The following is a 25,742-nucleotide window of genomic DNA, read 5'->3' on the forward strand; positions in this document are numbered from 1 at the left end:
TTGTATGTACAAGCACAGACATCGGGCTTCGACGTTTTTCCGTTCATATTTCCAAGTAAGTTCAAGTCGACATTGACTCGAGTGTTTGTTATTCCGAGTCGCTCACGCCTGTAATCGGGGAAAGACAACTCAAAATTAGCGCCTAACATGGAACCTTCCCATTGTCAGTGGTGCATATGCACAGCAGCGCTGTGCGGATTCAGCACATACCTTATAGCCTAGGGACTCCGTACTAGTACTCGTAGTATAAGTCGGAGCGTCACCTACAGTACGTGTACGATGCTAAGTAGTACATTTCAAACATAGGACAAATATTACACAGAAGTTCATGAGAAGGAATAGGAGGGCCTATAGAGTGGGGTTTCGCTGCTTGGTGTTTCACTTGACGATGCTGTTGGTGGGGTCTTTGACCTGTCCTGTATCCTTGCCGGTCCTCAGTGCGGGGTGACGACTGCTTGCAGCTCCTTGGACAACAGCGGTACAAGTACAGAGTACCAAGTTTATGTATTATGTATGGAAGGGGTGAGTGCTGATATCCTTTCTTTTTCATTGGAAGCCTTGTTGGAACCTAATGTGAGCTGATTAGAAGCTTGATTTTTCTGAGAAGCAAACCCGACACCTCTCTTACCTCCTACAGAACCCAGAACCTTGTGGTTGACGAGAGCTGAGGATCTGGTCGCTTTCTTCAACTCCCTACTGGCTCTGATACGTCTGTGTTTCACCGCATACTCCTTAGGGACTCATTCTTTGGCTCTGCTAACGGTATCCAGCGGATTCTCGTTCATACAATAGCCCCAGCCAGCAATGGCCAACACAGCTCCAGTCAGTGTTCACCCGCTCCCGGACGGTAGCCATCAAGCGGGTGGCGGTGTGTCTGGAAAGGCCCACACCGTCTCGGCCTTCAACGGACCTGTTCTCTCGCACCTACAGAAGATATACACGGCTCATGCCGGGAGTAGCCAGACCTGGGACCCTGCGAAGACCGCCGCTTTTGTGGAGGGCGTACAGCGGCATACCAAGGCGGAGGTCGCCGCACAGCTGGTACCGGGGAAGGAATGGAATCTGAATTCTTACCTCCAGTATATGGCTTCACCTGCCGCCAGTGTCGTTGCGCCGCCCCAAGAGCAGGATCTCACCTGGCCGCTCTCCAGCTACTTTATCAGCTCGAGTCACAATACCTACTTGACAGGTAACCAGCTGTCGAGTGATTCGAGTGCTGATGCCTACAAGAACGTCCTCCTGCGTGGCTGCAGGTGCATCGAGATCGACGTTTGGGATGGCGATGATTCGGATTCGGAGAGTGACACAAGCAGTAGCAGCGAGGACGAGGGGAAGGCCACCAAGAAGAAGCGCTCTCTAACCAGCCGCATGGAGAAGACATCCTTGGGTAAGAGGCTTGCCGAGCGCATCCCCCAGTCACGGCCCCGCTCATGGTCGAAAAAAGCAGCTAACGACGGAACCAAAGCTGCGGAAGCCCCCCTTGAGAAGCAGAAGAGCGGCGGGTCGAACTCGCTAAAGAAGACCACCAGCACCAAGGAGCCTCGCGTCCTGCATGGGTACACCCTGACCAAGGAAGTATCGTTCCGGGTAGTCTGCGAAGCTATCAGGGACTACGCTTTCATCGTTACCGATACCCCGTTGATTGTGAGCCTGGAAACACACTGCAGCCCAGAGCAGCAGGAGATCATGGTCGCTATCATGATGGAGACATGGCGGGGGATGTTATTGCCTGAGCCGACTGACGATGTCAAGCAACTGCCTTCTCCAGCCGATTTGCGCCACAAGATCCTCGTAAAGGTGAAGTATGCCCCGCCTGAAGGCGGGAGCCCACAAGCGACTGAGGGCGATGAAGTGGCGCTCCCGGCGGGTGCTGCGGCGGCCAAGAAGAACCAGAAACCAGCCAAGATCATCCAGGCTCTGAGCAAGCTGGGAATTTACACGCGCGGCGTCTCGTTCAAGAGCTTGACTCAACCAGAAGCGACAATGCCCTCACACATCTTTTCTCTGTCCGAGAACGCCGTCATGGAGGTGCATGAGAAGAGCGCCCGCGAGCTCTTTGACCACAACCGCCACTACCTCATGCGCGCATATCCCTCAGGGCTGCGGATCCGATCGTCCAACCTGGACCCAGCCGTCTTCTGGCGCAAGGGCATCCAAATCGTTGCGCTGAACTGGCAGAACTGGGACGAAGGGATGATGCTGAACGAGGCCATGTTTGCCGGGACCGGCGGATATGTTCTGAAGCCCGAAGGTCTGTTTGTCGTTCCCTCACTTCGTCAACTTCGTTGCCTGATCGCTGACGACCTCCAGGGTACCGCTGCGAGAAACCTATGCCAGCCACCACAACCCTCACGCCCAACCCTCAGGCAACCGCCGTCCGGCACTACGTGATGGACTTGACGATCCAGGTCCTCGCTGCGCAGTCCCTTCCCTTGCCCCTGGGTGACGAAAAACCATCCTCATTCCGTCCCTACCTCAAGGTGGAAATCCACGTTGAAGAGCCCGGCGAGCGGCACGGTACTGACTCGGTCCCCGCCGAGGGCATGGAGAAGGAGGGAGAATACAAGGCCAAGACCAAGTCCTCCAAGGGGTGCGACCCGGATTTCAAGGGACAGGAGCTGCGGTTTGAGAGGATCCCCGGGGTGGTGCCCGAGTTGTCGTTTGTGAGGTTCTTGGTCAAGGACGACGAAATCGGCAAGGACTCCCTGGCGGGCTGGGCATGCGTGAGGGTTGACCGGCTGAGGGAAGGGTACAGGTTTGTGCATCTGGTCGATGCTGAGGGGGTTGAGACGGAGGGGGTGGTACTGGTGAAAGTAGCCATGAAGCTGGCTTGATTTGCCTTTTCGGAGGTTCCTAGGGGCATCAGCTGCATAGCGAGGATCGATTGGTAAGGAGCATGCCAGAAGGGGTGCTTAAACATTAATCAGAGAGGGGTCAGTCTTTTTCGCGGAGCATATCAGCAAATCTCCTGTTTATTCAACGGCGCAATTCCCGGTTGTGATGAAATTGAGGGAGTGCTTGAAGAGTCAAGACTCAGGCTGTCTGCACACTAACCTTACAGTGCTGACTGCTGAGGTATGGTACTACGTGCTCGAGGTGCCGTACTCGTCAGGGCTTCATAATCGCGGACCTGCCCCACCCCTTCGGAGAGGGTCAGGGACTCTGATTGGGAACGGATCATTGATTGGGGAAAATTGACGCCACTACGGTATATGCCCTGCCATACAAATTTGTTAGCAACCCAATGTCATACCGTCTTCTTACATCTATACTACTTACATATATACACATTATTAAACTACACTAGAACAATATAAAAAAAATTAAGGTCATATATACTGCAGAGCTATATATACAATATTTAGTAAATCTCTAATGCTTATAGGTAGATTGCATTGCTTTATAGCCTATATTAGAGAGATGGTAGCAATAGAGCGATAGCTAGATGCAACTAATTAGTATTCTTATACATTACTATAATAGATAAATCACTATATTATAGACTTTAATGGTATGATGTATGAAAACTAGGATACCTAAATTTGTATAGAATACGCTAGTAAATGGAAGTACCTTAATTTTCCCAATCAATGATCCGTTCCCAATCAGAGTCGCTGACCCTCCCCGAAGGGGTGGGGCAGGTCCGCGATTATGAAGCCCTGACGAGTACCGGGGTACGAAGTTCAGTTGCCTGCCGGAATGACGTTGCCTCTTATCGCATCCGATAAACCAAGGGGCTGTGGCTGGTGCTCCGATCCCACCTGGATTTACAGTCTCCAACGTCTCGCGACACGACTTAGACCTGCTTCCAGGTTTGCGACATTGAGGAGACATTCCGCTGACCCCGCGATTCCAAGAAGGCGAATAGTGTCTTTGCCATCATGAGCAAACCGACACTCTCCTTTGGCCTCAAGAAGTCCGGCGCGCCAAAACCTGCCCCTCCTCTCAGGAAGCCCGCGCCCTTCGGAGGAGGAGGCGACGATGACGGGTCAGAGGACGAGGGTTCAAACAATGTGGTGCAGATCTCCGAAATTGATGGGCTCGCAATTGCGACATCGGCGCAGGCGCTAGATGACTCCCAGCTCGACAAGAGGAAAAAGCTTAAATCGGGCACTGCCGTCACTCCACCGAAACATCCTCCACAATCCAAAACATCCGCCGCTGCCACCATCTCCGAATTTACCGACCTCTCCACCAGCCTCGAGTCACGCAAATACGCCGCATCAGCCGAACAAGCCGATCCTTCCATCTACGATTACGACGCCGCCTATGACTCGTTCAAAGCCGCCAAGGCGGCCGCTTCCTCCAACTCAGCCAAGAACGGGGACAAACGACCGCGGTACTTTGATGCGCTGCAGAAGGCGGCCGACACGCGGGAGCGGGACCGGCAGATTGCCGAGGAACGGCGCCTGCAGCGGGAGCGGGCGGCCGAGGGGGACGCCTTCGCCGACAAGGAAAAGTTTGTCACCGAGGCGTACCGCCGGCAGCAGGAGGCCAACCGCAAGCTGGAGGAGGAGGAGAAGCGTCGCGAGGAGGAGGAGCGGCGCAAGAATAAAGGGAAGGGTCTGACGGATTTTTACCGGGGCATGTTGCAGCGCGAGGAGGAAGAGCATGCGGCGCTTGTCAAGGCCGCTGAGGAGGGCGCGGGCGCCAAAAAGCTCGCGGATGGAGATGGGCCGCTAGGTGGGGATGGAGAGGAAGAGGAGAAGAGTGCCGCTGAACGGGCTAGGGAGATCAATGCCATGGGTGGTAACGTGTTGGTGAATGAGGATGGGGAGGTGGTGGATAAGAGGCAGCTCTTGAAGGGCGGCTTGAACGTGGCGGCGAGGAAGAAGGCCGAGGCGCAGAAGGAGAAGGAACGTCAGGCTGCTGCTGCGGCTGCGGCGCGCGAATCAGGTGGTTTGCGGTCCAAGGGCGTGTATGCCGCGGGCGGAAAGCAGGCTATGCGAGAGCGCCAGACGCGCATGCTCGAGGCGCAACTTGAGGAGACGCTCAAGCGGTCCAGGCAGGAGGAGGAGGAGGAAAGGGCAAAGATTGAGCTCGTTGCCAAGAGCAGGAAGACGGCAGAGGAGATTTCGAGCGCCAAGGAGAGGTATCTTGCGAGAAAGAGGGCGGCCGAGGAGGCGAAGAAAAAGGGGCTAGATGAAGGGCCGTAACGGCCGCAGTCCTTGTGACATTGGACTGACGATGTTGTTGCGACCGCTATAATAGATACCCTGCCCTCCTCATGTACAACCTGACGTGCTTTATGATTCCGCTCCGCAGAGAGAATCTTCGATTCATCCACGCTCGCCATAAGATCCGTTTATTCCTTTATACAATGCCTCACCCTGTCTATCCCGGACCCTCCCTGATACCTATCGTACGACCCCTCCTCCGACGCACATTTCCAACCCTGGTATTCAAACACGAATATTGCGTCGCTCCAATTCATCGGATCTATTTGTTTATTTGCCGATAGTGCCGCTCTTGACTTCCTCCTGTACTCTCCGCATAAAGGCTCGTTCGACCTGATTCCAGGCCGCCATGTACTTCTCCAAGCACTGCGTGATGCATGTCCGCTCGCCGCTCGAAAGGGATGTGCCTGGCTTGGGGACACATTTTTCGAAGCAGTTTTCGTTCACGTTCTGGAGTTGTCCGGGTTAGCCGCGGAGAGCACGCGACGCTTTTAAGGATCGCTTGCCTCGATCAATGTCCGCGCATTCGCCGTGTTGGTCTCCTCCAGCGCCTGCCGGATGATAGCCTTCTTTATTGAGTCCGAGTCCATGATTGTGGGTTCTGGAAGTATAGACCGAAATACGTTATCGCCCTTTCGAACGGTGTTGTCTATTGTCAATTGACGGCCGAAAAAGTTCCGGCATGTGGCGCACGCTCGTAGAATTGAGGCTGGTGTTCCCTCGATCAGCGAAAGATTGTGGAGGAGTGGAGCCCCCACTAGGATGGCGGGCAGGGGTAGCTCAAGTCGGCCGCCAACCAGACAGTGGCGACCGACACCTCGGAGGATATCCGAAAAGGCCAGCTAAGGAGATCCGTTAAGGTTGCAACCTTCGAACCACACGAGCTCTTCTCGGTCGAGTATTCCGAACGGCCACGACTCACGCACTCGTTCGGATTTTTATTTCTCTTTACTTTTTACAGTTGGACTTGGGGCTCGGCCTACTGCACATTTCATCGCTCCTTTTCTTCTCTCTCCTGGTTTCCTTTCTCTTCTTCCTCATCGACGGCGGGGACAATGTTGGTGTCGCCGACCTTGTCAGCCTTGTGGCTGGCCACGCTTGCTTGGGGTGCAGTTCAGGCGGATGAGGAGAATATCAAGAGCATTGGGGTGCGTAGCTACCTGCTGCGCGGTCGATGACGACGCTGACTGTCATGTCCCAGCTGAGAACACATACGCTTGTGCAGGTTGGCATACCCATGCTCTTAGCCCGTGGCCGAGATTGACCTAACCTTGCGATTCCAGCCATACCTTGATTCGGACATGCAAAGTCGGTGGTATGACTTTGGAGGCGATACGATTGTCCGCACCGACCAGTAAATTCACCGTCCTCCGCCATTGCGCTCGTTGTAAAGAGAATCTCCTGACACGGGTCCGCAGGTACATCCGCTTGACTTCTGACCACCCGTCACAGAATGGGTGGCTCTTTTCCAGAGTGCCATTGACCGCGACAAACTGGGAGGTTGAGGTGGAATTCAAGATTCACGGGAAGAACCAGCTGTATGGCGATGGCTTCGCCATGTGGCTCACGAAGGAGCGTGGGAAAGTCGGTCCTGTGTTTGGCAGTGCCGATCGGTTTGAAGGCCTGGGCATCTTCTTCGACACGTACAAGAACAACCGCCCCGGTGTCGTCTTCCCCTACGTGATGGCCATGGTCGGCGACGGCAAGACATCGTACGATAAAGACACGGATGGCAAGGACACCGAGTTCGCCGGCTGCTCAGCCAGGGGTATTCGGCATGCCAGCGTCCCCACCAAGTTCCGCCTGACCTACTTCCAGGACAAGTACCTTAAGCTGGAGCTGCAGTACAAGTCTGAGGGCGAGTGGACCCTATGCTTCGAGACCAACGAGCCGCCAGCTCTTCCCCAGGTCGCCTACCTCGGCTTCAGCGCCGAAACGGGTGAACTGAGCGACAACCACGACATCATCTCCGTGAACGCCAAGAATCTTTACACCGCCCAGCCGACCGGCCGGCCTACCCCCGGCAGTGGCAAAGGCAGAAAGGCGGCCTCTAAGGAAGGGGGCGGCGGCAGCTGGACTTGGTTCTTCATGAAGATAGTCTTTTTTTGCCTGGTCATCGGCGGCTCATACGTGGGGTATACGGCTTGGCGATCAAACAACAACAAGCGCCATCGCTTCTGATGAACTGGTGGTTTGAGGTAGAGTGCAGGATGGGAATTCGATCATCAAAAGCGGCCGAAAAGACTGGCAGGGCAAGTCTCGAAGGATATCCTCCGTAATCCAGATCGAGGGAAACTCTCCCTATACGGAGTACATATGAGATGTGAATCTACTTACGCATGTATCATCAGCAACGCCTTTCAGGAGTTCTCGGGCGGAGTTTAGCGTCTCTAACAACTTGATTTATGGTGGCTCTGGTTCGACCGATCCGGGGGCATCATTGGTGCGGGCAAAATGCTGGATGTTGAAGTGACCTACACGTGGGGATTGAGTTAGGTGTTGGGCCGAGTCCTATGTATTGTACGTATCAGTAAGTTTGCCTGGACTTGCTGTCGAGAACGGGACATGAAGATACCAGTTCAACCCTACCAGCGCCGAAGCGCAAATCCCGAGAGAATCCATGTAAGCGGAGCGCGCGACCAAGAGTATTTCTCGGTCCTTTGCGCGGATGTCCGTACCCGCGAGCCGGACCCGGGCACCGCGCAGCTTCACAACATCCCCGGCCATTCTACAGCTGTACACAGAATGTATGACGATTCGATCTTCAGCCTGGAAGGGCTTCCCCTGGAGCCTGCCATCGAGGGGGCTCAGTGTACCCCCGCTGCATCGGTATCAAGCCGGCCAAGCTGATTGGGCCTCCAGACGATGACGCTATAACCAGGCGGCAACTCCCTATATCCCTGTTAGTAACCATCAAGTAACTGTACCCAGGTCAGGCCCAAGTTAAACAGCCCAGTGGGCACCGGCACCTGCCATTAGAAGCGGATGGGTCGAGTCTTAGGTTAAGCCCCTTTCTACTGCAAAGCACATCCGTGAACTGGTGAACATAAGTACCTTAGGTTGGGGCGTCCGCTCGGGTTATGTCAACGGCCACCAGGACACGACAATGTCCCCTGCCCGCTTCGGCGCACAAAGGTGGAAAGACAAAGCTAGACCAGTTCCAGGATTCCATCCAAGCCATCACTGGCCCAGTCTCTGGAGCAGCGGGCACATGGCGGGACAATGGGCCGCAGCGCAGCGGGCCTAGGCGCTCCACAATTGATCCCCTCGCTCATCCACGCCTCTCTCTAGTCACAATCCTGGCACTACGCTGGACCTCCTGATCCGGGGCCCTACCTTCACTTTTCTATTCATTCTCCGACCAACTTAGCCAAACTTTTGAATATGTCCCCAACCTAATCTCGAATTCCCTAGCTCACTGCCACAGTTCAGGCTGCTCAGTTGCCCAATTGTCCGGGGATTGGAACCAAGGTGCAAGGAGGGGGCGAGGCAAAGACCGGTCTCCAAGGCATCTCTGTCGCTCAGCTATTTCCCGCAGCTCCTGTTGATCGCATTCACACAAAAGTCTGGCTAGTCTGGTTTCTTTCTCTTTGTGCCGCTCCTGTAAGCCACACAAAGTGCCAGACGTTCCCGGCGCGTGGCTGTTCGACGAATTCCTCCCACCCCACCGAATCCCGCCCACACACCATCGCAGGTTTTGGTGCGATCCCAGTTTCTACACTACCTGGCAGCTACCCGCTTCGTGGTTCCGCATATTCTGACAGTTTGGCCATCCTGCAGTCCCGTGCGGCTCACCGTCCTAGTACTGGGACCAGCCTCCCCGCCCTCAGTGTCACATCCTATGGCCTGCCGAGCCCCTCGGACGAACAGTTTCGGTTAATTGGCCCGCGATTTTATTGTCGTGCAGCTCCTCGCCCAATTAGGCGGTCCCGGGCATTCTCTGGGCTGTCTCCTCCAAGCGCTCTTGATGCACGCACTCGGAAGCTTCCTCAAGAAAAAACGGACGAGGGAAGGCAATCGCAGCAATCCGAGCAATCCACCGAGCCAGCCGGCGAGCCCCATCACTCCGACGGGCGACGGCAGCTTCGACCAGATCAGGGCTTCCCGCGTCTCGCACTCCAGCGCCGCGTCACAGACTACCGGCACTCCGCACTCGTCTTTCGCCTCGACCACTGCTACACGCCTGAGCAGGCCGGCCGACGAGGCGGCCGAGAAGCAGCAATCAATGAATAGTCTGCCGGTGCAGCAGCCACCGTACCAGGTGCCACAGCATTCTCCCTCGCCCGGGACGACCGAGTCCCAGAATGTACCGCGTATCGCCAATCTAATCAACCCTCCGCAACATGACGTTGCGACCGGCTATCAGCAGCACCTGGGAACCCACTATTCTCATCAACCCTCAAACAATGGCGGACCCCAACCGTCTTCCATGCTGCTCCAACACCAACAATTTCAAAATCACTTTCAACAACAACCGCCACCCCAGCCGCAACCACAGCAGGAACAAGTTCGGGTGACCAAGGGGAAGTACTCGCTGGCGGATTTTGAGCTGCTGAGGACGCTAGGAACAGGCAGCTTTGGCAGGGTCCATCTGGTGCAATCCAGACATAACAGCCGGTTTTACGCCATCAAGGTTCTAAAGAAGGCGCAAGTAGTCAAAATGAAGCAGGTCGAGCACACCAATGACGAGAGGAGAATGCTAGGCGAGGTGAAGCACCCATTCCTGATCACGCTGTGGGGCACCTTCCAAGACGCAAAAAACTTGTACATGGTCATGGATTTTGTGGAAGGAGGCGAGCTCTTCTCATTGCTAAGGAAATCCGGGGTAAGCAAGAAAGCGGTCGTGTAAGACATTGTATCGAGCGGCTGCTAACGTGTCCCAAGCGCTTCCCGAATCCGGTAGCCAAGTTCTATGCTGCAGAAGTGACGTTGGCTCTTGAGTATCTACACTCGCGTAATATCATCTATCGAGACCTCAAGCCGGAAAACCTGCTCCTTGATCGCCATGGCCATCTAAAGATCACCGACTTTGGTTTCGCCAAGCGGGTACCGGACAAGACATGGACGCTCTGCGGTACGCCCGATTACCTGGCCCCCGAGGTTGTTTCTAACAAGGGATACAATAAATCGGTGGACTGGTGAGGCGTGACGCTCCTGGCATAGTTGATATTCGCAGCTAATGCATGCCACAGGTGGTCATTAGGGATCCTGATATACGAGATGCTGTGCGGCTATACCCCCTTCTGGGATAGCGGGTCGCCCATGAAGATCTATGAAAACATTCTTCGGGGTAAAGTGAAGTATCCGGCATACATTCACCCTGATGCGCAGAACCTCTTGGAAAGGTTGATTACGGCCGATCTTACGAAGAGGCTAGGGAACCTTTATGGGGGTTCACAGGATGTGAAGAACCACCCGTGGTTTGCCGAGGTGACGTGGGATCGGCTGGCGAGAAAAGACATTGACGCTCCATACTCGCCGCCAGTCAAGGCGGGTGCTGGGGACGCAAGCCAGTTTGACAAGTATCCCGAGGAAACGGAGCGGTACGGGCAGCAGGGGCATGATGAGTAAGTCTTGGTGGTTGCTGGCTCCATGCCTGACGAGAAGCTGACGGTTCGCAGATATGGCCACCTCTTTCAAGATTTTTGAGAGCAGTCTCGACGCGCAACGCATTTGCCACGTGTCGTTGCCCTGGTACAAAAGAGTCTGCGGACTCGACGGTGCTGGATAGGGGCGTTGTTTTTTCGTTCGGTTCCTACTTCCAACCGGCGGGTATTGGGGGGGGCGCATCGTTAGGCATGAGGTGAACGAGTATGGAACGGAACAGGGCCGCTTGAATTCACGGAGTTTGGAAAGCAAGAAGAGAAATCAGAAAAAAGGCCACCGAGTACGGCCGGCTCTGTAACAGGTGGTTGGGAACTTTGGGAGCACCTGAGGAAGTCTGGGCCAGGCATGGACTCGAGCATCATGGCTTTGGATTCCAAACTACCTACCTACGTACCTAGCTACTTTATCGACGCTGAGACGTAGAGAGCATTGTCTACAGGCCGTTGTATTGTATGTATACATCAGCATATCAAGCTTGGGGTGATGATGGGTGAACCCTTTCAAGGCGGTTTGCTCGAGAGTCTGTGGATAACGTATTATTGCTAGGTGTACCTCCGTATCCATTTTCTCCTTACTTTGATGCCCACAAGTCAGCTTCACTTTTACTTGGGCCCTTTAAGCACTCCTTTCTCGAGATCCCTTCTTGGAGTGGTTTCTGGTTAGCGTAAGGCCCGTTGGCAACAGTTTGGTAACATTAGATGGTTGCCTACGACACTCTTCGATCTTGTTGGAACTTTCGAGTACTACTGTGACCTAACGGAGTTGGTTTACTTGCAAGTTTCTGTTGTCTGGGCCCTGCCGGGATAATGTTATGATTGTATGAAAACGAAGCCACACAGGTTATATACGGTACACCACACTTGGGCACATATCACCTGGCCGAGGGCTCTGGACGTGTTGGCCTGTCTGCATTTCGTTTCTTTTGGTTTCGGGCTTGGTTGATGAGCATGCATGTGCCCAGCCACTGTCAATTGACCCCGTTCATTGGCATAGCCCCATGTTTTCTTCTGGTTCCCCCGCCCCTCCTCACTACGGCGCTTTGTTGGCATAAGTATCCCAGTTGCACTTTTGCTCAAAATTTTTATCTGCTCACGCCCAGGGTTCAACCCCAGCACCCCACCCTAAGCCCCGTAAATGCAAATATACAGTCTCAGCCACAACCACTACAACTTGTAATGTTGTTGCGCGGATAGTTGAAGAAGTACTCTATAGGAGGGAGAGGAATTACAGGCTTCTATATAGTATTTATAGGTCAAATGGGTCCTTTTACCCTAAGTAGGTACGTGATGAATTGCGTTAGGGTTAGGGTTACACTCACAATTCCAGGCACAGGCACGCTGTTACAAATACCACACCCGCCCCCGCCCTCGAGCCGTCAGGATTGTATAGTGGTGATGGTCTCTCATTTGCCAAGAAGGGAAATACACGTGGGCGCCGTCGCTGTAGTGATTCATCGTGGTAGCAGTTGTGGCATGGCGTTGGGTGACTTTCTCAATCGGGTAATTGCCCAGTTCGTGCTCAACTTCCAAGTTCTAGGCGGCAGGGCTCAGATCGCTCAAATCCAAGGTCTTTGCAAAGGAGCATAAATCGCGCGCCATCTTGGATCGGAAAAACTGCTTCCGGTCGGCCCGATCGGTCCCTGCCCAGCGCTCCTTGCCAATTCCATCCAGGTTGAGTGACTGAATTGATCTAAATCGTTAGAAAACGAAGTCTTCGCGAAGGAAGGTTGTTTTCGTACGCGCTTTTGCCAGTTTCAAAGCCGGGTACGAGGTATAGGTTGTAGGAGGAAAGGTGGCTGGCCGAGTGGAAGATTCCTTTAGTAGGTAGGAATCGAATTAGCGGGGTAAAGTTTTGGGTCCCCGGGGTAAATGTAGTAATACAGTTGTGTGCAAAAGTGCAACTGGGACACTTACGCCAACAAAGCGCCGTACCTCACATGAATCTCCCCCCACTTTGCCCAAGGTCTGGCTTTCCACAGTAGGGGTACCGGTACCGACTCCCTTTTCCTTGCTTCACCTCATTTTAAAGCACTGTAGCAAACTGGGCGCAGAGGGCTGTGCAGATGACGGGCGTTGAGATGCAAGTGATGTTCGTTAGCCGAGTCTGTATAAGTAAGTAATACTTTGCTGGGCGCACAGCCTCCGGATACATCTCCCCGTGGGGGTTTTGGCGATGGCTATCCCTTCGTAGCTTGCAAAGCACGGCGTATTGACGGAGAGCTGGAGGTTTGCAGGACTCATGTTAGGGTTACAAATTTTCGGTCGCATTCAAGGAGACCTAGTGCTGCAAGTGGTTGAGGGCGCTGGTTGGCTAGTTCCGTATAGTTGGCCCGATGTGTTGATTCGCTTGCTGGCGAGGCTGGGGATCGGTACATGCCTTACCCTATCCGAACCGATACCCCGAACTGCCCGAGTTTTGCGTGAGACGGAGGAAGGAGGGAGAGAAAGAGGAACAAAAAGATCAAGTCTGTCTTTTTGTGGCTTGTTGTTGGCTTAGACAGTTTCTTGCATCCTGTGCTAACTGGTCTTTTCGTTGAGCTGCCTTGCGTTTGTCTCATGAGAGCGGTCTGGTTTTGTTCTGGTGAGGCTCTGGTCAGGTTGACTTGTAATGCTGCGAGCACCGCAAAATGGACGATTATATGTTCCGGACCTATGTGGAGGACTGCAGATGTGTCCAGGAAGCGACGAGCTATTTGGAAATCCTGAATTACTCGGTGAGTTTCGCTTTCCTTCCCCATTCCGTTTGGATTTCAAAACTGGAGGGAAGGCACCAGGCTTGTACAAGGCCGTTAGCAATTGCGGGGAAAGATCTAGGGGTTTTGTACAACTGTCGAACGGTGCGGCGGAGGCGAGAAGAGTTATCAGACGGTGTCCTCAAGGCTAGGCAGCTAACCGGACCTTCTTGTGTAGGATCCCTCACACAATAGTATTGAGGAGCACCGGTTTAGCTTGGACGAGCTACCAGATGAGTTTGGCAACTTCCTGCACCGCCGAGTGAGCTACTTTTTTCATCCCGCTCGTTATTGCACAAAACACATCGACGAGACGATGTCACTGACACTCTCTCGCAGGGTGCTTTTGCACCGCCCAAGGTGCCTCCAGAGGTGAAGCTGGTCAGCGGTATTCGCTTAGTGTTCGTTGACCCCGAGCAGATCTTGTGTGATCTACGAACTAATGTTGAAGCGTACGTCAAACAGACTCCAGTTAAATGCGAAGCATCCAGAGACCTTCTCTCCCCGCTATATCTCCTTCTCGCACAAGGAGTACGACGAAATGGTCCGCACCCTCCGTCTCCCTTTCCGAGCCATCGAGGGAACCAGTGTCGTGGCCCCTTTCTTCTGGTGCGCCTTTGACCAGGACGACGATGACCCTCACCTGCGTATGCCATACCCCTTAATATCCGTCTTAGCCCCCTTTTGCCGCTTCTCCTTGGCTGACCATGTGAGCAGAAATCATCTTCCGCAAGTCGGACGTGCGCAAAAGGGGGATGACGCGGGGCTGGGAGCTCATGCTATCGCACTCGTTTCGCACCGGCATCACGACGGGCTTTGCTAAGGGCACCCCGTCGTCCGAGATGGGGGAGAGCATCAAGCACCTGAGGGCCTGCGCGGGTCAGGTCATGCACCCAATGCTGTTGCCCATCATCATCCTCAGCCACGAGCTGTCGTACAAGAACGACCAGAAGCAGCGCGAAGCCCGCGAGTGGCTCCGCCTGCTCGAGCACGCTGTCAGCATGCGCAATGAAGTACTGGAGGAGGAGAGTCGCTACATCAAGGAATCCATGGTTGATCTCGACCAGATCAATCGCGACCTCGTCGAGTGCCACTCGCAAGTGCTCTGGAAGCGGCCGCAAGCCTACATGGAAATCATCGCAGGCATGAACAGGGCCATGGACAAGTTCTGGTCCATGGCCCGCGATAACCCATCCTACGGTGGCAGCGGGGGTGAGGTGGACAAGCTTCACCGCAACATGCTTGGCCGTCTCGACTTTTACCAAGCTAAGTTGAAGGGCATTGAGAATTATTCGCACATCACTCTGGAGCGGCTGTCAATTCAGAGAGCAGCTGTGAGCCATACCTTCACGCCTTGGATATTCCATTGGTCTTAACTGCTAACATCCTCTTCCCGACAGCTCTACAACATCATTGCCCAAAAAGAGTCCAAGCTCGGGCTGCAAATGGCCGGTGAACAGCGTCGGCTGGCACATGCCGCCAAGCGCGACAGCACATCGATGAAGATGATCTCGCTTCTCGGTGCCATCTTCTTGCCGGCCACCTACCTGGCCTCAGTGTTTAGCATGACGTTCTTCGACTTTCGGACCGATGGTGGCGGCCGCAGGGGCGACGGCGGCAGCAGCACAACCGATGCTGACGGAGACTTGCAGTCGACGCCGCAGTCACCCGTGGCGCCCGAGCTGTGGATCTACTTTGCTATCACGGTCCCCATGACCGTAATCATCGTGCTGATCTGGCGGTGGTGGGACAGGCGCCGTGACAAGCGCTACTCCAAGGAGGACGCCGACATCGAGGAAGGCATCGAGAAGATGGAGGCTCGCATCATGGCCACGATGCGCCAGCGGACCATGAGCAAGGTGCGGACATGGGACGTTGCGAAATCGTGATTTGGTGCTGTGAAACAAATGGGGCCGAGTGGCAAGGGGAAGAGGAAGGGAAAGACTTGGATGGCAATAATGGTTGCTTTTTTGTTATTCGACAACGATACCTCTTTTTTGACGATCTAACGACAAGCGAGCGCCTCTGCATCTAACGATTAGATGACGACGACGACTTTTGATGACTACGGACGAACTTGCTTATGGCCATAGAGGGCGTTGTTGACCTGGAGCCGTTGGATACGAGCTTCCTGGCACGTACATACATTTTGATATACTATTAATACATTAAGATAGTTATCATGAAGCAAGAATTTTGAGGCAGCGGGCAGAGAACGCGAGATTCGAAACTAAATCGCCGTCCAGCCACCTAGATATCTATACATTTGTCTATGCGGCCCTAGAAATACACACTCCCCTAGGAGGATTTACTATATATACATACATGGCCATGATATCATACATCCTCCCCCCGAAATTCCTCAAATAAGGGCCTGCCCCATGAACATGCTCTCCTTCACTTCGGCGACCACATCCCTCCGATCGTCCTTACCGACCAACACCACGCCTCTTCCTCTCCGGCCCATCCTCCCTGCCCTCCCCAGACGGTGGATGAAATCGATCGTCGTGTGTGGCACATCGTAGAGCACCACATGCCTGACGGCAAGGGTGTCGATGCCCCTGGAGGCGAGATCGGTGGCCACAATGACCTTTGTGTTGGGCAGGTGCCTCCTACTGACGGCGGCCCTGGCAGCCTTTTCGCGCTCGGCCTCCTCCTTGGTGATGCGCATGGGCTCGTTGCTGGTGAAGCTGGCCAGCATCTCGGACTGGCGGTGCTCGGGGGTGTCGCGGTGGAGGGCGATGGCGTCGATGCCCTTGGAGACGAGGTACTCGGCGACTACGGGCGCCGTGTCGCGCTCGTTGACAAAGACCATGATGCGCTTGACGTCCATTTCGTCCTTGGCGGGGCCTTCGTGGCCCGCGGCATCCTTGCCGATGGACCAGATGGCGTCGGCGCACGCGAGCAGCTTGTTGTTGCGGTAGGGGTCCTTGGAGACGTCAACGACGCCGAGCTGCACGCGCCGCGGGATGGCGTGCAGGTTCGGGGTGGCGATGCGGTGCATCTGCGGGAAGTGGGCCGCCAGGTAGTTGTCGAGCCGCCGCGGGATGGTGGCGGAGCAGAGGATGAGCTGCTTGAGCGAGGGCATGGCGCGGTCGACGATCTTGGAGGTCTCTGGGGAGAAGGAGCGGTCAAAGAGGGAGTCGGCTTCGTCAACGATGAGGTGGTGCACTCGTGCGAGGATGTTGGGGTCTTTTTCGGCCATTTTGGCGAGGAGATGAGGGGTTGAGATGACCATGTCGATGCCGCCATGGCTGTATAGATTTCGCAGAATCTTGGCGGGGTCGTAGTTCGCCGACAGAGGGCGCACCTTGAGCTTGGCGACGTGCGAAATGGACTTTGCGACGGCGAGCACTTGATCGACGAGCTCGGCGGTGGGAACCAAGACAACGGCTCGCGGACGGCCAGTATTCGGGTGCGGCTCGAACTTGTCGATCCACTCAGACACGGGCGCCCCGCCGCGGCGTTCCTTCTCAGCCTCTAGCCGTTTATTGTAGGCTAGCACGTCTTGGTCGTCGATCTCTCCCACCTTCAAAGCGTTGATGGTCGGAAGCAGGTAAGCTAACGTCTTGCCGGAACCGGTCTCGGCAGCCAAAAGAAACTCGTCCCTGCCCATGTCAAGCTTCTTCTTCTGGCTCGAGCTGGAAGACTTGCTTGCCCAGAGAGGCTGGCCTAGCAGGGCCGGGATGGCAAGCCTCTGAACTGGAGTCGGCTTGACGTTCTCCATGCCCTTCAACACCTCATTCTTGACAGCCTCCTTAAGTACGGGCAGCAAGTCGAACTGGTCGAACGACTCGATGTCCGAGACGCGAGCCTTAACTCTCGCACGCTCCGTGTAGGGTATGGTGGCGAGCGCTCGTTGCATCTTGAGGGCCTTGAAGTCGCGCTTCTCGTTCTTGTCCCTGCTCCTGGAATCTCTGGAATCTCTGCCTCTCGAAGCTGAATCGGATGCCGGCAGCGCCCGCTTTGGGCTAACGTTGGCAACGACGCGGTTCATGCCCGCAAAGGGGCCATCGGGTCTGTCTCGGGCTTTGCGGCGTGCATCGACTCCTCCTCCTCCTCCTCCTCCTCCTGCTCTGCCAGGCGGCCCGCGAGCGACTCGGTCCGAGAGAACCATGCGAGATGGACGCTCACGCTCCCGGCGCGTCGCAAAGTTTCGCTGATTGGTCCATGGCGGCCACAATTCCACAAGAGTTTTCCTGGGTGTCCCAGCCGAGCGACATATGAGGCAGACCGAATCCCGCGCTGTCCTCCACATCATCGCAACTCTGTGGCCCCGGGAGTTGTGGCTGATTCTGGTATGTATTCTGAACCTGAACATGGGTCAAAAATAATCTGGGGCTTGGGCCGATTCTGCATGGCGGCAGTCGTTCTGCCAGCTTCTACCGCCTTCAGCCCCCCTGTCTGCTGGTACTGTAGTGGAGTCCGATCGGGCGGGTCTCCATTCCGGTGCTTGGCAGAGCCACCCGCTTGTCGACCCCGGCACTTGCCAGAGCTTCAGAGGTTGGCGTTAATAAACAGGTTGTTTCCTGCATTCTTTGCAGTTTCAAAAGGAGCGCCCACGACGCAGCTTTCTGTTTCGCCGCGGCTCGGCTACACACGGATCGATTGATGAAGCCAACAGCAGGAACCTACCTATTCAGATTGTTACATGTCTTGATCGTATGAACCAATTTTTGACGGAGTGGGGAGAGCTTTCTAGAATCAACATCACGTTGCCGATTCTGTCACGGCAACATGTTCTTGAGCGCAATTGACCAATCGCCTTACCAAATCCGATCGTATCAACCGGCACCAGCCACACTCAAGATAAGGCCACAACGCTATCAATCTCTCGGCAGCCAGAATCATGACATCGTCGCAAAGGGAATGAAAATGAGGGCTTTGGGTTCCCCATCTCCTTCCTCAAACGGTTGTTGCAGATGTGCAACGGTGGATTTTGGCCAAAGCCCCACTACTGCTACCGCGTCCACCGTCCACGCGACCCGATCATGACGGTCGTGCGGCGAACTCACAGATGTTGATGGTGGACGACAAAAAATCTTGCCTCCACCTGTAGCTGCCACCAGTTGCTTACACTTCGGCAGTCATAGACCCTCTAGAGAGATATACACTACCTTGCCAGCTTACCTTCCAATTGTTCTTCTTTGATCCTTCATTATAGTAATCGTAATTCCATCTCTGGGTGCTCGGCGACAAGCAACTACCTTACGCTACTGAACCTGCTAAGATAACGTCAACCAGCATTCAGATCGTCATCCCCACCATCTCCACTCCACGCCGCCTTCTTTGCTAGCGAGTCCCTGCAACTTGAACGCGCTGCCCAGGAGCTGCCCCGCGCCGCCGCTCACGGCCCGGTGCTGAATTTACCTCAGCCAGATATCTGCTTAATCCTTCCCGGTGCTAGCAATAATTCTTCTCACAAAGGCAGGGACACATCGGTCCGCCAGCCCTATCCATACTTCCTGCACAACAAATGACGTCGAGAAACCCGACGACATGGGACCAGTACGAGCGCGGGGACTTGTCCCGAACCGGTAGCAGCTCGTCACTGGGGAACCGGAGCGTCCAGGCTGAAAATGATGCATCTCGATTAGGTCGCAGTCTCGACCTACACCATCAAGACAGTGCCGAGTGGCCTCGCCTGAGGCGGACGAGGTAAGTAAAGAACTCCCCGCTATTCCCCCACGAACCCGGCGTCACAGAGCTAACTGGGACGTCTTTCCAGATCCTCTCTCCCTAATGCCCTCACTGCCCTGACCGACATTGGCGGCGTCAACAGCATCCGCTCTTTTACCCGCAGCTGGCGCCGCGCCGCCGGCTTCACCGAGGTCATCCCACAACGCCCTTCCTTCGTATTCGCCCCGGATCAGGCCCCTATCGGCGGTGGACTAGACGGCCATGCCACCCCCTATGACCGGGGCGACCTTGAGGCGGCGCCATCGTCGGAGCGGGACTCCCTTCTGCGCCAGCAGCTCGAGTCGGGCATGGCCCCCGCCTCCGGTGAGCAGTCCCCCCGCGGAGAGAGTCCTGACCCGGGCGCCAGTCGCATGCCTTTCCGCCAGCCAAGTGTCGACTCTCGCGATCGTGAGCAAAAGGCGCTGGAGCATCACGATTGGGCCCAGATGTTCAGGGTCGGCAGCCACTCGACCACCTCGGCGGGCTCGATATTCGCCGTTCCTCCCCACCTCGCCACGCCTCCGCTCGTCGGCAGCTACGGGTCGGCCGTCGTCGACTACGGTACAATACGTTCCGATGTCAGCCGGGCCTCCAGGGCCCAAGCGGCAACCCTATGGCGGCAGCAGCAGGAGGCCGGGGGGAATGTGCCCGACGGGGAGATCGCCCCCATCTTGGTGAAGGAGGTGGAGCAGGACGGCAAGATCGTCTTGGCCGTCGAGGGGCAGTCGACGCTTCCTCAAACCGTCTTCAATTCAACAAAGTAGGTTCCTGTTTTGTGTTTGTGGTTGGGTCCCAAAATGCCATCTTCGAGTCGGCTGCTGACATGGGTACGGCGACAGCGTCCTGATCGGCGTCGGTCTCCTGAGTCTGCCCATGGGCATCAAATACGCCGGCTGGCTCTGTGGGATGCTTGCCTTGTTCCTTTGCGCGGCTGTGACTGCGTGGACAGCAAAGCTGCTGGCCAAATGCATGGACCTAGACCCGAGCCTCATCACTTTCTCCGACCTCGCCTTCATTTCGTTTGGCCGGAACGCGCGGATAGCTACCAGTATCCTGTTCACACTCGAGTTGCTGGCAGCTTGCGTCGCCCTCTTTGTTCTCTTTGCCGACTCGTTTGATCTGCTGTTCCCCGGCGTTTTGTCGGTTATGGGCTGGAAGATTCTCTGCGCCATTATCTTGATACCCCTGAACTTTTTCCCGTTGAGGCTGCTAAGCTTCACGAGCGTTATTGGCATCTTTTCATGCCTTAGCAGTGAGTGAACAGGCGTTGGGATATCGCCCGCCTGGGCAACGCGCTGACTCCTGGCATCTAGTCGTGCTCATCCTACTTCTTGACGGCTTCCTGAAGCCCACATCGCCGGGGTCCCTTCTTGAACCGGCCAAGACATACCTATTTCCTGCCAATTGGCTAACGTTACCGCTATCTTTTGGGCTTCTCATGTCCCCATGGTAGGTCGCGAATCGTAATCCTGAGAAGATAGGGCGACTCGCTGACTAAGTTATAGGGGTGGCCACGGCGTCTTTCCCAATGTAAGTCCTAAACCATAGCAGAGAGTTATAGGTCCAAGTGCTAACTTGTTCCAAGATCTACCGTGATATGAGACATCCATACAAATACGCGCAAGCTGTGAAAATTTCCTTCTCATTTACCGTACGACTATCCACCCCGTAGTCTACATAGGGCTTTTACTAACAGGTGCTGTATAGTATGTCCTTGACGCCGTCACGGCCGTTGCCGGCCTGCTCATGTTCGGGGATGATGTCCGCGACGAGATTACTTCCAACATTTTAATGGAGTCTAGCTACCCGCGCACGCTAACTGTGCTCATGTGCCTCTGCATCGGCATCATCCCGCTGACCAAGATACCACTCAATGCTCGGCCCATTGTGGCAACGATCGAGGTGCTGCTGGGTTTGCACCAGCAGACAATGGCCGGCACCCCTGAACTCGTGGGGAGGACCATGTCCTTTCGCGGCGCCATGAAGGTGGCCATCCGCATCCTGGTCATCCTCTGCTTTCTGGCCATCTCGATCGTCTTCCCCGCCTTCGACAGCATCATGGCATTCATGGGGAGCGCCTTGTGCTTTACTATCTGCGTCACGTAAGCTTCTATTTCCTTCTTTAATCGCTCGCTCCCTGCTTGATGGGAGCTATGCCCGTCGGGTCTCTGAAGCTAACACATGATTTCCGCTGTGTTATCCAGCCTCCCCATTGCATTTTACCTCAAGCTCTTTGGCCACGAGATCCCAGCCAGGGAGAAGCTCTTTGCCGGTTCTGTCATGGCAGTCTCCTCCGTTTTGTCCGTCATCGGCACCGTCTGGGCGTTCCTGCCCAAGAGCTTGATTGGCGCCGAACCTGCAATGCCTTCATAGCCATAGGTTACTCATGGAAAAGGAGGCCGTGGGTGGGCGTTACCCGACATGCTCCACACATGGCGAGCTGTAATGGGCCTCCTGATTGCAAACTCAAACAGGGGAGTAAAGGTTGGGCTGGATGGGTTGGGTAGATGTGGCCGCCCTTCCTGTTGACGAACTGTTCCAGTTAGAGACTGTGGCTGGTATCTAATCACTGCCCGGCGTTTCTTTGTGAACCTCTGAACTTCGCATCTTCTTTGGGCTTGGGGGTCACGTTGACGCTTCTTCATGCAAGCGAATGCATCCTGTCTGTTGGTTTGGGCGGTTGGTTCTGTGCCAGAGGATGTGGGGAGGCGTGACGAGGGTGAGGCGAGCCGCATTATAACAAGCAAACAGCATGAATACATGCAAAGACAATCGCATACCAGGGGAACAAAACAACGGACGGCTTGGTTCATCGCCGCCCGAGGACCGTGTCGGATCCTGATAGCAGTAGATGTTTCGTAATGTGCCATGCTGCGACCGCCCCGTGGCAGACACTGCGCAAGTATGCAATGTAAAGACTGTACTGCAGAGTACATATCCGTACATACGGGACATACAGCCGATCCAGCAAAAGGTGGGACTCTTGTTTACTCTGCGAGCTTATGTGTCGCGATGGGATAGGAGGGACAGGGGCATAGATACGCCGTTGCATGCACAATAATCCGGGTTAACAAAACACTTGTCAAGTGCTCTGGCTGTCCTTTCTCATCGCATGAGCAGCAGCCGAGGACCCAAGCCCGCTCCAATCAACAACACACGAACATTGACTAGGAGTTGATGTCGTCTCTTCCCCGTCTGCGGCCATCTGCGGGCTTACACGCCAACGGCAACAACAGACACAGACGGGGGTTCCAGTTCTAACAGCGTTGCGGGTCTAGGATCCCGAGCTGCAGCCAGGGTCAAAGAACAACTTATGCATTATGTAGGAAGCTGTCAGCATGGACTGGTGGAGTTTCATGCTGGAGCAAGAAGGGACCTTGCAACAACTTCTCCCTTACATGGAAGCTATTTACATACATCTCGCACGTTTGCTGTGAGAACTAGCTTGGCATAGCAATTGACCGCCTTGATGAACGGCCCATGGGAGGCGGAACAGATTCTACATATTCTCTTCTCATCTTCTCCTGTACAATACCTATTTCTATTCATCAGCGTCAAGGTCAGCCCGAACAATGGTTAAAACAATCTCGTCGTGTAAGCGGATTAATGACGGCTGAGTTATGGGACTCAATACGGAGGATAATGATTACTCATATCTCACGACATTCGAGCTTTAGGCGCTTGTCGGGATCAACAATTCAAATTTCAAAGTGTAACTTGGTCCCTCAGAGCAACAAGGAACCAAAACTCGAGTGGGTAACCTCTGGTATTCTAGACTAAAGCTATCTAATACGCAGAAAGCGAGTTGAAGGCCGAAGCTCACCAATCCCGCCATACATCATCCCCCAAGCTCCTCCATCGGTCGATAGAAAATAAACTCTTCTGTGCTGACCCCTGTGTTTGTACTGCATGGTTTTCCCGTTCCAAAACTGGACGGAATCAACAATTTAATCCAATCCATGGTCCAGTTTTCTGCTCCATTGAAGTCCGCAAACCACCCCGCCAACGGCTGGTACGCCAAAATGTTTTATCGTTTCGTTCTAGAAACCCGCTGCCATGCAATGAAGAATAAAGAATAGCCCCGTGCCAAATATGATTGTGTAGAGTGAACCTTGACAAAGACAACCAAACCAATGCTCCTACAGTACGGTAAACACCCAGGGAAAAGAAACAGGACAACAACAGGGATCAGCACTTCTTACACCAAAATGAAGTAGAAAAGAAAACGAGTTGTCGACCGATGGGTGAGGGAGGATGGTGATAGCGGATAGGTGATGGCCCAACTACAAGTGGTAGGCCGACACTCGAGCAACCCAGCTCACTCATGAGCGAGCTGCTTCTTGCCAGCCACCAACCCACTCGACGTGGAAGGCGTTACGCCTTTCCCGGCGCCAATCAAAATTCCAATTCCAGTCTCGATCGCGGCCCTTGCTGCGAGGACACTCCTTGGCGCGCTCCCAATTGCCTTGATTGCTCCACCTACCCTGGTGGGATCCGTGATGATGATTGTGATGAGCAGAGTGGTTCCCAGAAGAAGTGTGGTGAGAGTCGTTGTAGACATCAAAGACGCCGTGTCCCTTGCCAGGGGAACTAGCGGGGAAGCCAGCCCCAAGCTGGCGGCCCGACCGGAGAGGGAGAGAAGGCACCTTTGACGGCGAGCTACCAGTGTATGCTCGCCGACGCTCACCGAGAGCTGCCCACTTATCCATGTCATTCCGCTTTGGAAGCGGGGAGTGACGAGTCGGAAGCTGAGGTTCTTCCTTGACTGGTGGCGCCTCCCAGAAAAACAAGCCATCGGTCTCGGGATCTTCGTCCTCGACGGTTCCGCCTCGTCTCTGCTCAAGCGCTGCATCAATGGAATCAATCCTATTCGCATCATGGACAAGACTGGCGGTTTTGGTTGCAGGGGACAAGCCAGCGCGCGGCGTGTTTTCATCGTCGACCGCTGCCGAGGACTCGTGCTTGCTCTCATGGCTCCAAGTTCTCGAGTTCATTTCTTTTAGGGCCTGCAGTTGGCGAGCCTGCTCTTGCTCCTCGAAATCCTCTTCCCACAAGTCGCTCCAGCTCTTGGATACCGTGTCCTTACGCCCGAAGATCAGGGACATGGCAGACTGATTGCGGTTCCTGGACATGGCGATGGGCAGTGAAGCCGCCATCGGGACGGCTTTCGCCGTAGCCTTGGCGGGCAGCTTGGGCTGGAAGTCTTCGGGCACCGTAAGAGACTGCATGGAAACCCCGAGGCTCGAGTCCACGTATGACGACATGGAAGGAGTTTGTCCAATGCCCGACATCCAATCGTTTGTCGTCCCAGATTTGGAGAACAAGTCTTCCTCGTAGATCTCGTCGTCTGGGATGATACTGAGCTGCCGGATAGGCTTTGGCGGGGTGGCATGCAAGGCCTTCGCCCAAGGGAAAGCACCGTTATCAGCCTGAGGGCTCTGGATGGATGGGGTACGCAGCGGTTCGCGGTTGGAGCTGGGAATAACACGACGGTCGGCGGAGCAGAAATCGTCGAGGGCCTCGTCGAGCGTAGTGAAACTGACGACGCGAAGCAGGGCCTCACGGACCTTGGAAAGAGACCGTTTCCTCGGGTCCAGGCTCATGCAGTGCACGATGACCTCAAAGGTGTCCTGAGACATGGAAGGGAACACATCGAACAAGGACTGCTTGTCGCGAGAGAAATCAAGGAACAGGGGATCGGCCTCGGTGGGGGTCGTGAACGGGTTCCGCGAGAACAGCACGTTGAGGAGGCAGATGCCGATGGCCCAGATGTCAGCTTGAGCGGGCGAGTATCCGGCACCGGCTGAGTCATACTGCTCCGGCGACATGTAACGATCGCTTCCAACTGTCGTCTCATAGGTCCACTCCTCGGTGGTCGCCAGCCCAAAATCGCCCAGTTTCATGGAGCCAGACTGGGTGAGGAAGATGTTCTCAGGCTTGATGTCGCGATGATAGATGCCCTTGGAGTGGATGTAGGCAACAGCGTCGACGAGTTCTAGCATGAAACGCCTCACGTGCTCAGTCTCCAAGGGGCCATGTCCCATCCGGATCGCCTCATAAAGGTCGCCGCGCGGGCAGAACTCCAGTACCAGGTAAACATGAGCGTCTGTCTCAAACGAATCAATGAGGTTCACAATGTTCGGATGCGAGCCAAGCCGGCCGTGGAGGATAAGCTCCTCGGACTTGTCGTCGATGGCAAATTCGAAGCCGGGGTCGTTCGCGGCTGACTTCTTCGTCAAACACTTGACGGCGACTGTCTGATTCGTCGAGAGATCCTGGGCCATGAAGACCATGCCAAATGAACCATGATTAAGAGGCGAGATGGTCTGATACCGACCACCAAGAATGACTCCATGGTGGAAGTTGTCTCGGAGGCATTCCATGGCGTAGAAACCGAAGGTCGTTGAGCGAGGTGAAGATATTAAATATACAGTCGTTTGTAGATCGAATCCGGGCTGCTGTACAGTTGTAGCCGCGTTTCCCCCCTTCGCCTAGAAGCCGTCTAACTCGATCGAGTCCAGTCTTATCGAGACAACCGATGTATACAC

General features: G+C 54.8%; 11 protein-coding genes and 1 pseudogene across 12 annotated transcripts; 8 read left to right on the forward strand and 4 right to left on the reverse strand.

Moving 5' to 3' along the window:
- Nucleotides 1-324: 324 nt before the first annotated feature.
- Nucleotides 325-3,305, forward strand: N656DRAFT_777222 (phosphoinositide-specific phospholipase C-like protein). The gene is made up of 6 exons (XM_064814779.1): nucleotides 325-522; nucleotides 590-705; nucleotides 726-729; nucleotides 771-1,387; nucleotides 1,466-2,251; nucleotides 2,311-3,305. The coding sequence occupies exons 4-6, from the start codon at nucleotides 805-807 to the stop codon at nucleotides 2,832-2,834; spliced, it is 1,893 nt and encodes a 630-aa protein (XP_064671652.1). The 5' UTR covers nucleotides 325-522; nucleotides 590-705; nucleotides 726-729; nucleotides 771-804; the 3' UTR covers nucleotides 2,835-3,305.
- Nucleotides 3,306-3,743: 438 nt separating this feature from the next.
- On the forward strand, nucleotides 3,744-5,603 carry N656DRAFT_777223 (uncharacterized protein). The gene has a single exon (XM_064814780.1). The coding sequence runs from the start codon at nucleotides 3,882-3,884 to the stop codon at nucleotides 5,154-5,156; it is 1,275 nt and encodes a 424-aa protein (XP_064671653.1). The 5' UTR covers nucleotides 3,744-3,881; the 3' UTR covers nucleotides 5,157-5,603.
- N656DRAFT_570370 lies at nucleotides 5,413-5,930 on the reverse strand (annotated as a pseudogene; the record flags this gene model as incomplete). The annotated part of the gene is made up of 1 exon: nucleotides 5,413-5,930. A coding segment is annotated over one exon (262 nt), but the record flags the coding sequence as incomplete, so codon positions are not given.
- On the reverse strand, nucleotides 5,475-5,633 carry N656DRAFT_677661 (uncharacterized protein; the record flags this gene model as incomplete). The annotated part of the gene is made up of 1 exon (XM_064810509.1): nucleotides 5,475-5,633. A coding segment is annotated over one exon (159 nt), but the record flags the coding sequence as incomplete, so codon positions are not given.
- Nucleotides 5,931-6,151: 221 nt separating the features above from the next.
- On the forward strand, nucleotides 6,152-7,434 carry N656DRAFT_777224 (uncharacterized protein). Its single transcript, XM_064814781.1, has 4 exons — nucleotides 6,152-6,325; nucleotides 6,379-6,402; nucleotides 6,461-6,531; nucleotides 6,596-7,434. Exons 1-4 carry the CDS (start codon nucleotides 6,233-6,235, stop codon nucleotides 7,356-7,358), a joined length of 951 nt encoding a protein of 316 aa, XP_064671655.1. The 5' UTR covers nucleotides 6,152-6,232; the 3' UTR covers nucleotides 7,359-7,434.
- Nucleotides 7,435-8,956: 1,522 nt separating this feature from the next.
- On the forward strand, nucleotides 8,957-10,878 carry N656DRAFT_777228 (Pkinase-domain-containing protein). The gene is made up of 4 exons (XM_064814782.1): nucleotides 8,957-10,002; nucleotides 10,062-10,315; nucleotides 10,370-10,744; nucleotides 10,799-10,878. Exons 1-4 carry the CDS (start codon nucleotides 9,145-9,147, stop codon nucleotides 10,824-10,826), a joined length of 1,515 nt encoding a protein of 504 aa, XP_064671656.1. The 5' UTR covers nucleotides 8,957-9,144; the 3' UTR covers nucleotides 10,827-10,878.
- Nucleotides 10,879-11,376: 498 nt separating this feature from the next.
- Nucleotides 11,377-12,176, forward strand: N656DRAFT_777230 (uncharacterized protein). The gene is made up of 3 exons (XM_064814783.1): nucleotides 11,377-11,426; nucleotides 11,495-12,018; nucleotides 12,103-12,176. Exon 2 carries the CDS (start codon nucleotides 11,732-11,734, stop codon nucleotides 11,975-11,977), a length of 246 nt encoding a protein of 81 aa, XP_064671657.1. The 5' UTR covers nucleotides 11,377-11,426; nucleotides 11,495-11,731; the 3' UTR covers nucleotides 11,978-12,018; nucleotides 12,103-12,176.
- N656DRAFT_777231 (uncharacterized protein) lies at nucleotides 11,972-12,716 on the forward strand. The gene is made up of 3 exons (XM_064814784.1): nucleotides 11,972-12,463; nucleotides 12,523-12,598; nucleotides 12,698-12,716. The coding sequence occupies exon 1, from the start codon at nucleotides 12,071-12,073 to the stop codon at nucleotides 12,368-12,370; it is 300 nt and encodes a 99-aa protein (XP_064671658.1). The 5' UTR covers nucleotides 11,972-12,070; the 3' UTR covers nucleotides 12,371-12,463; nucleotides 12,523-12,598; nucleotides 12,698-12,716.
- Nucleotides 12,717-13,410: 694 nt separating this feature from the next.
- N656DRAFT_706318 (uncharacterized protein) lies at nucleotides 13,411-15,404 on the forward strand (the record flags this gene model as incomplete). Its single annotated transcript, XM_064811346.1, has 6 exons — nucleotides 13,411-13,497; nucleotides 13,694-13,777; nucleotides 13,855-13,916; nucleotides 13,981-14,162; nucleotides 14,233-14,849; nucleotides 14,916-15,404. The coding sequence occupies 6 exons, from the start codon at nucleotides 13,411-13,413 to the stop codon at nucleotides 15,402-15,404; spliced, it is 1,521 nt and encodes a 506-aa protein (XP_064671659.1).
- Nucleotides 15,405-15,877: 473 nt separating this feature from the next.
- N656DRAFT_705750 (P-loop containing nucleoside triphosphate hydrolase protein) lies at nucleotides 15,878-17,776 on the reverse strand (the record flags this gene model as incomplete). Its single annotated transcript, XM_064811299.1, has 1 exon — nucleotides 15,878-17,776. The coding sequence occupies one exon, from the start codon at nucleotides 17,774-17,776 to the stop codon at nucleotides 15,878-15,880; it is 1,899 nt and encodes a 632-aa protein (XP_064671660.1).
- Nucleotides 17,777-18,991: 1,215 nt separating this feature from the next.
- N656DRAFT_706497 (uncharacterized protein) lies at nucleotides 18,992-21,567 on the forward strand (the record flags this gene model as incomplete). The annotated part of the gene is made up of 8 exons (XM_064811359.1): nucleotides 18,992-19,173; nucleotides 19,244-19,954; nucleotides 20,034-20,446; nucleotides 20,508-20,643; nucleotides 20,700-20,724; nucleotides 20,780-20,845; nucleotides 20,902-21,296; nucleotides 21,399-21,567. 8 exons carry the CDS (start codon nucleotides 18,992-18,994, stop codon nucleotides 21,565-21,567), a joined length of 2,097 nt encoding a protein of 698 aa, XP_064671661.1.
- A 1,949-nt stretch (nucleotides 21,568-23,516) lies between these two features.
- On the reverse strand, nucleotides 23,517-25,577 carry N656DRAFT_788354 (kinase-like protein; the record flags this gene model as incomplete). The annotated part of the gene is made up of 1 exon (XM_064816683.1): nucleotides 23,517-25,577. The coding sequence occupies one exon, from the start codon at nucleotides 25,575-25,577 to the stop codon at nucleotides 23,517-23,519; it is 2,061 nt and encodes a 686-aa protein (XP_064671662.1).
- Nucleotides 25,578-25,742: the final 165 nt, after the last annotated feature.

This window comes from Canariomyces notabilis, assembly GCF_033297395.1.
Source record: "Canariomyces notabilis strain CBS 508.74 unplaced genomic scaffold N656scaffold_6, whole genome shotgun sequence".
In the NCBI taxonomy this organism is placed as follows: Eukaryota; Fungi; Ascomycota; class Sordariomycetes; order Sordariales; family Chaetomiaceae; genus Canariomyces; species Canariomyces notabilis.

What these genes read in the sequence shown, in the direction of transcription:
- N656DRAFT_777222 (XM_064814779.1), top strand. Translation starts at nt 805, where the DNA reads ATGGCCAACACAGCTCCAGTCAGTGTTCACCCGCTCCCGGACGGTAGC. An exon ending in CATGGAGAAGACATCCTTGG is followed by an intron (nt 1,388 to 1,465) that starts GTAAGAGGCTTG and finishes ACGGAACCAAAG; the next exon opens with CTGCGGAAGCCCCCCTTGAG. An exon ending in ATATGTTCTGAAGCCCGAAG is followed by an intron (nt 2,252 to 2,310) that starts GTCTGTTTGTCG and finishes GACGACCTCCAG; the next exon opens with GGTACCGCTGCGAGAAACCT.
- N656DRAFT_777228 (XM_064814782.1), top strand. Translation starts at nt 9,145, where the DNA reads ATGCACGCACTCGGAAGCTTCCTCAAGAAAAAACGGACGAGGGAAGGC. An exon ending in CATTGCTAAGGAAATCCGGG is followed by an intron (nt 10,003 to 10,061) that starts GTAAGCAAGAAA and finishes ACGTGTCCCAAG; the next exon opens with CGCTTCCCGAATCCGGTAGC. An exon ending in TACAATAAATCGGTGGACTG is followed by an intron (nt 10,316 to 10,369) that starts GTGAGGCGTGAC and finishes TGCATGCCACAG; the next exon opens with GTGGTCATTAGGGATCCTGA.
- N656DRAFT_777230 (XM_064814783.1), top strand. Translation starts at nt 11,732, where the DNA reads ATGCATGTGCCCAGCCACTGTCAATTGACCCCGTTCATTGGCATAGCC.
- N656DRAFT_777224 (XM_064814781.1), top strand. Translation starts at nt 6,233, where the DNA reads ATGTTGGTGTCGCCGACCTTGTCAGCCTTGTGGCTGGCCACGCTTGCT. An exon ending in GAACACATACGCTTGTGCAG is followed by an intron (nt 6,403 to 6,460) that starts GTTGGCATACCC and finishes TTGCGATTCCAG; the next exon opens with CCATACCTTGATTCGGACAT. An exon ending in ACGATTGTCCGCACCGACCA is followed by an intron (nt 6,532 to 6,595) that starts GTAAATTCACCG and finishes ACGGGTCCGCAG; the next exon opens with GTACATCCGCTTGACTTCTG.
- N656DRAFT_777231 (XM_064814784.1), top strand. Translation starts at nt 12,071, where the DNA reads ATGAATTGCGTTAGGGTTAGGGTTACACTCACAATTCCAGGCACAGGC.
- N656DRAFT_777223 (XM_064814780.1), top strand. Translation starts at nt 3,882, where the DNA reads ATGAGCAAACCGACACTCTCCTTTGGCCTCAAGAAGTCCGGCGCGCCA.